This window comes from Rhipicephalus microplus, chromosome 1, assembly GCF_043290135.1.
Source record: "Rhipicephalus microplus isolate Deutch F79 chromosome 1, USDA_Rmic, whole genome shotgun sequence".
Lineage (NCBI taxonomy): Eukaryota > Metazoa > Arthropoda > Arachnida > Ixodida > Ixodidae > Rhipicephalus > Rhipicephalus microplus.
Genome location: NC_134700.1, coordinates 210057158 through 210064264, shown reverse-complemented (window position 1 = coordinate 210064264; position 7107 = coordinate 210057158). Strand labels below are relative to the sequence as shown.

General features: G+C 45.9%; 1 protein-coding gene across 1 annotated transcript; it reads left to right on the top strand.

Annotated features, from left to right (window-relative positions):
* The first annotated feature begins 590 nt into the window (after window positions 1-590).
* Window positions 591-5118, top strand: LOC119168516 (uncharacterized). The gene is made up of 2 exons (XM_037419917.2): window positions 591-1267; window positions 2509-5118. Exons 1-2 carry the CDS (start codon window positions 1134-1136, stop codon window positions 3050-3052), a joined length of 678 nt encoding a protein of 225 aa, XP_037275814.2. The 5' UTR covers window positions 591-1133; the 3' UTR covers window positions 3053-5118.
* The last annotated feature ends 1989 nt before the right edge of the window (window positions 5119-7107 follow it).

The following is a 7107-nucleotide window of genomic DNA, read 5'->3' as shown; positions in this document are numbered from 1 at the left end:
AAATATATTTATTTCATTCATTCTCTCACCCCCGTGACACTTTAGCCACTAGACCACCACGGCGGGGCGCCGTAGTGAATTGCTCCGAAAACTTCGACCACCTGTGGTTCTTTAACGCGAATCCGAATCTAAGTACAATTTCGCCTCCATCAAAAATGCAGCCGCCGCAGCCAGAATTTCATCCTGTGACTTTCGGATTACCAGTCGAGCGCCATAACCCCTCTCAACATTATCTTTGGAGACCAGGTGCATTGCGACATGACGTAAATATGTTGAGCCACTGCGCATGCTTGTGAACCATTCCAATCTCCCCCATTCCCACCCTAATTGGGTGTGCGCCACAGTTAATAGGTGAACAACAACAATAATTCATGTCGCGTTTTCCAAGATCTAGTCATCTACGATGAAAAGGGGTGGGGATGCGAACAACCTGCGCCCCCCCCCCCCCCGAAGGGGTACCGGTACAGCAGAACATGTCCTGGAAACCGGTCTTGAACCGAACTTGTGCACTTTTAATCACCGAATTAATGCGTATGATTAGCTTTTTTTGCGAAAAGAACGCCTTAAGCCCCGACTCCACGCACGCGTTCGCGCGCGAGATTCCACGCGCTCACGCGCCTATGCGCTACCTCGTGACGGCCGGAGACGGCGCGCCAGGCGAAGCGCGCGCGTTCGGAAAGAACTGGCTATGCCAGATATTTTTACACGCGCCGGAAGTTGCTCCCTCGGCAGCAGCCAATCAAACGCCGCTGCTGCGGGCTTCCGCTCCTCTTGTCTCTCAGCCGCAATGGCCGCCCTCTGCAAGTTGTCGGCGATGGCGATCGAAAACGAAAAACTAATCTCTTGTGTGGCCAGCCGGACGTCCTTGTGGCTGGCCACGCACAAGGACCACAAGAATCGGCAAGTGAAAGAGGCCCTGTGGAAAGAAGTGGGTCAAATAATGTATCAGGGGAAGGCCAGCAAAGGTACGTACGGCGCGTTTCCGCCGGCTTGACAGGTTGTGTTGAAAGCAGTGGCTGATATTTCATTTCGTCTACGCAGAGTGCATCACTGCGCTGCAAAAGCGCTGGAAGTTTTTGCGGGACAAGTTCCGAAGGCTGTTCGTGCTAGCCCAGAAAAAAAAGAAAAGCGGCATGGGCACGGAAGACGCCGACACCGAAGATGAGGGCGATGAAGGGAACCCGCCTGCCGACAGTCCAGTGCAGCCGGATTCGTGGCCCTTTTACGAGCAGCTGTTGTTCCTGCGCGACACCATGACCTTCCGAGAGTAAGTTTATTGACGCTTTTATTGGCATTACGAACTAGCGAAAGAGAAAACCTCGCGTATTTTTCGCGTTGAATAAAGTAGCTTGTGATTGTGAGCCTTGCCGCTTTCGGGAATGCTGGCGAAAGTTGCTAATACGCCGCAAAATTTTACACGAAACGCGACGAGTAAAGGTAAGAACGCACAAAGAGTGCTTCTTGCGTATGTGTACACACTGTACACACCCAATGTGCATACTTTTGCGCCGTGCCCCGCGTTCCCGCACCAGAATAGTCTTGATTATTGAAAGCTAAAAATTGCTTGCAACAGTACCAAAACCGCATCTGTAACGTGCGGTGTAATGCGAGGTTTAAACTAGGGATGCTCTAAAAGTGGAAACCTACAGTAATTAAAACTTGCTTGATTATGTCACGCTGAAGTCAACAAAAGTGAGCATGTTATTGCTCACAGTGATTGGTGGGGCCGCACATTAGAGAAGCAGTTTTGTCCAGATGCAGAAATGATTCCCTTTCAGTTCTTGGAAGCGTATAGAAATTCTACACTACTCAGATGTACAAGTGGTGCCAAAGGTGCCCAAACCCTGTTGCATACAGTCATTATGCTGGACATCTTTCAGACAGCTGTAGAGGATGCAAACAGGGGGCAGATCTTGCACATACATTATGGGAATTGCTTCGAGCTATCTCTTAGAACCACATCATTGTTAGTGATGAGCAGTGGGAGACTGCTCCTCAGCTCAGATCCGGCAGATCAGCTCTGGGACATTCAGTTAGCCGAAGACTCTGTTAGGACCCAAAGGCACCTGGCTGATGCCTAGGATGGAAGGCTAGCCCTACTGAACTGGACAAAGAAATCTACTTTCCCTCTCCCCCCTTACAATTAAAAACAAAACAATTATAGTGTTCGCACACACTATGCTATAGTGTAACAAGCATGCATTTATTAACAATGGGAATGTTGGCATGTTTGACGTTGCATTAACGATCGCCTGTGTAAACACACTTACTTGCTGAAAGGGTCTGCCGGCAGCCGCAAGTTAAAAAAGGAACTCAGAATGGCATGCGAGATCCATGAGGCGTTCTGTATAACACAATGCAGCAATGAGTGTGCTAGTACACAAACTATGGTTGTAAGAAGCATACATTTATTAACAGTGGGAATATTTTGCCATCTTTCAGGGCAAACATTGACACTTTTTTACACACCTATACCCTAATACATACACCTTCATTTTTGCTGTGCAGGACTTCTGGAAATTTCGAGTCCCAGAGGAAACAAAGAAAGGATGTTCAACAGGTGGCACGGCAGGAGACCCCGGAAACCCTTTTTAGAGATATGTGTCCGAGCCAGTTTGACACCATCGAGTTAAATCAGACTGATGACCCCGTCGATCTCTATCCAGCGCCGGCGGTGTCAGTTGAGTGTAGTCCGTCGCTACTGGAACCAGGAATGTCATCCCTTGAAGCGACGCAGTCAAGTGAGTCGGCACCATCACCGCTGGGAACTGCGTCAGCGCTTGGGTTGGCGGCAACGTCACTGGAAAGCCAGGGGTCCAGCCTTGCCAGCATGTCTGTGATGCAGCCACCCAAAAAAAGACGAAAGAAAGACGACAATGACAGTTTACTTGTAGAGCACCTTGGAAAACTTACAAACAGTCTAGAGGACCAGGACGACCATCATTATTTTGCATTGTCGCTCGTGAAATCAATGAGAAAAGTAAAAGAGGAAGACCACTTGCGCATGCGCATGAAGATTCTGGAAGTGATCCAGCAATTTAACAGTAGCTGAAGTGTGGTGCTTCTTGTCCTTAGAGCTGACAAAGCGTGGGCATAGAGATTGAGGCATGTTGCAATATGAGGCATGGTGCAATATGAGTGGGCCAACATTACATGGCTAAACATGATTCTGGGTGTCTTTGCTATTAAAGGAGAAGTTTACCTTCAGCAAAATGGGTGCAGCCCCTGCTCTTCCAAGCGCTTCAGGGCCCCTTGTTTGGAGACTCCGGGCTGGTGCCACTGCCACGGTACCTCTCCAGCGCTGCTGCAAAAGTAGGCCGAGAAAAGCGTCCTGGCATCCGCAGCATTTGCACTGAAGTTCCGTGACTGGGATCCCTGAAGCGGGAAATAGCAGGGGTCCACATGCCCCTGCCCCGACGTCTGCTGGATGCCCTGCCTCCACCGTCCTGGAACCACATTTCCGAACCTGTCCTCTTGGTCGAGTATCTGCTCCGATTCCTCATTTAGGATCGCTAAGAAATTATGCAGTACACATGCTGCCTTCACTACATAATCCACATTCTTGGGGAGAAGCTGAATGGTGCGGAGCAGTATGCGCCACCTGGCCGCTGTGATGCCGAAGGCGTTTTCAGCACACCTCCTGGTAACATGAAATAATAGTACAAAACAGGTTTTAGAAGCAGCCACCTTTCAAAGCCGATTCATTAGACTATTCTTTAAAACTGCAGCTACAAGAATGGCAACGTAAAATAGGCACAGTGCTCATAAGCTCGCGTTTTTTTGAAGTTGAAGTTGAAGATTATTTAAGGCAAAAGCAAAAAAAAAAAAAAGCAAGGTACAATTTGCCTAGGGGACCGGCGAAAAGGCATAAAAGCCTGACAAAGCGCCTGCCCCCTGTAAACCCAAAACCCACCAAAATAACACAGTGCTCAGTGTAAAGTAACGAGTCAATAAGAAATTAAGCATAAATATGTTTCTACATGCAAAACATGTACAGGAAAACATAAATGAGCGAAAATTTGCGCAGGAGATGAAATCTATAAAGCATATGCGTGTCCGACAAATGAAGCAAACTGTAGAGGACATAAACAAACACTAATGTAAGACATGTAAAATACCTGAAGAAACTTTACACTTGATTACAAGGTTTCAACAATCAAGAGACAGCAACATCAATAAGGAATATGTTTGATCGATAAATGAAACACAGTTTAGATAACATAAGCAAACCTTAATGTGATATATACAAGAAAATACTTCAGGGAATATGAGACAAAGATGGTGACGGTGATTACGTTTGTGTAAATAGGAAGTGTTCCTGTATCTTCTTTTTAAAAATGCCATATGAGACTGTATTGTCAATTAGAGAAGCTACAATCGGTTGTTCGTTCAAGAAATGCGAAATTTGATACAATAGTTTTTGTGTGCCGTAATTTGTACGTGGTTTCTCATATGTATACACCCTGTGCCGTAGGTTGTGACTGTGATCTCTCGGGAGATGCCTCTGATAAAACCCTGTGCGATCAGTTCGTACCTGTTTATAAATAAGCATTGCCAATTTTTGTTTCAAGACGTTGGTTACCGTAAGTATTTTAGAATAAAAGCCCTATGCTCATTAATTGTACATAAAGAAATCCTTTGCGCTTATTTCTGTACGGCCTTCTAGAGAAGCAACGTGAACCGCTAATTCAAATAAGCATTTATGTTTGTAATGTAAGGTTAATCACAAGTCGCACAAGCTGCTACGCATGCCCTATTTTTCTGAGCTGGGTAAATGACACTTGTTATTGAGATGGGGTCACAAACATTGTGCACGGTGCACACCTCAATTTGACTTGTGCTTGCGAGATCGTTTTGTCATAATGATGGTTTGTACTAAGTGTGGTGAGCTTTTTATGTGCCCCTTCTGTTTTTAGATGTTTTTCCTCTGAACTGTTTTTGTTCAGCTGCTTTGTCCGCAAGTTAGAGCCACTGTTCTTGAGCTACGGGGTTGACTATATGCACTACATTGTGAAGTTAGAGCCACTGTTTTTAAGCTATGCATTTTGTGTTCATTGTTTCTATTTTTCTTCATCGATGTCTTGCTGCAAAGTGTGCATTAAACGTTATTTCAAGTGCTTTCTGTGTTTGTATAACATTGAGTATGGCAGGCTCAGCATACCCAAAGAAAGTGCCTGATATCATACCGTGCTCGGCTTAGTCTGTAATTGAACACTCTTCGTTCATCTTCAAGGATTCTAGCAGGGAAAGGGCGCATAAAGTCGCGCCGCAGCTGGAACGCTTCATCCCCGACGAAAGCGTACGGCGCCACCTTTGTGGTGCCTGGGAGCTGCCCCAGTGAGGGGATGTCAAGCTGCCCTTCGGTTAGGGCCTTCCCAAACTTCGTGTTCTTGAACACTCCGCCGTCACTCTGGCGGCCCTCTGCCCCAATATCGACCAGCACGAACTTCGAAGAGCTGTCGACCACGGCCATCAGCACAATGGAGAAAGTACCCTGCAGCAGTAGGCGTCAGACCAAACATTAGCACATGTAAAGTTGTATGTGTAGGTGGGACCTACAATAATAAGCGATTACAAAGAAAAAGTATGACAAAATTTACAAAATCACCTATGCTGGCCACGCATTTGTACCAGCTCATTGTGAAAGATTTCTGGCATGCACAGTGATAATTTAATTTAGCCGTAAGGGCTCTGAAAAACACCTCTGTTGAAATTAAATTTCAAAGTAAACATCAAATCAAGCTGTCATAAGTACCTGCCGCAGCACTGGAAGAATACTGCATACATGAAGTATTCTGGCAAAACGACATAGACCACGGGGCTGTATTTCTTCGTTTTGGCAAACTGCGAGCTCAGTCCCCTTCTCTGTCTCCCTCTCTCCCCTGCTTTCTGGAGCCCATGTGCACCATTCAAAAGTGGTACATAAGAAAAGAAAAAGTATAGCATTGCAGGGCAAGGCTCTGGACGTTGTCCAAGCATTTTAAATTAGAAGGTAATTTAAGAAAGGGGTGAAGAATTTTAGGCAACTTCCTGCATTACAGAGTTTGGAAGCTTTTTATACCACTGCACTTAGCAACATTTCTTTTTTAATTGTCACAGTTACGCTACTGGCACCGCACCCCTACAAATGGGTGGTGCACATTCGCTGTCTATGTTGCCACCACACATTCTCCAGCAGACAAGGGCACACTACCCTTCCCGCATTAATGCTGTTCGTTTCAGTATACGTGCATAAATGGCCAGACTGACTTACCTTGTAATTGAAGAAGGCACTTCCAGATTTCGGCGGGCAGGTGATGGCGACGTGCTTCCCGTCAACAGCCCCCAAACAGTTTGGGAACTGCCAACGCCGGGTGAAGTCGCCAGCAATCTTGGCCCAGTCAGCCTTGGTTGGTACCTGGAATAAATTGGAAACCAGGAACAAACTTGTAGGCCGAACAGACCTATTTTTAGCTAAATATCTTTGTGAGGTGGAATGTGAAAAAATGACATTCACTTTTCTCTTGTGCATGCTCTTTGGGCATGGATCCACGGCATGGTGAACCAAATTTTGTACAAGGTGTAAGCTTCCAATCATGCTGAAGGCATGGTGTCACTTTTGTTGCCCAGTTGTACACGGTCAACGCAGTGCATTTTACCACCCCATTTTTTATTTCGACAACACAAAGGTGTGATTACTGCATTTTGAAAACCAGAGTAATCAAATAGACATAGTTCACCAGGCTTTCAAAGCCCATAGGGATATATTGTATTTGCTAATCACAATTGCCTTAGGCACTGTCAATAATAAAATTTTTTTTATTTAAACAGAGTCTTCGAAGGAATTGTTTGTACTGCAGATATGAAGTGTACCATTTACAGAAAAAAAATTTTATACAGGCTCTGACGTTACCCACCTTCATAAAGTGGTCCTTCAGACGAGCCCAAATGGCTCTACAGGTCACGTGAATGCTTCTCCGGGCAGTTTCAATGCCGACACGGTAGGCGAGGGCCACATTGCAGATGTCCAGCCCTGAAGCCAGGTAGCTGCAACACAGAAAAAGTAATTTCTCCTCCGATTCACAATACATGGCCAGCACAACTGCAACAAAAGTGTTTGATAACATG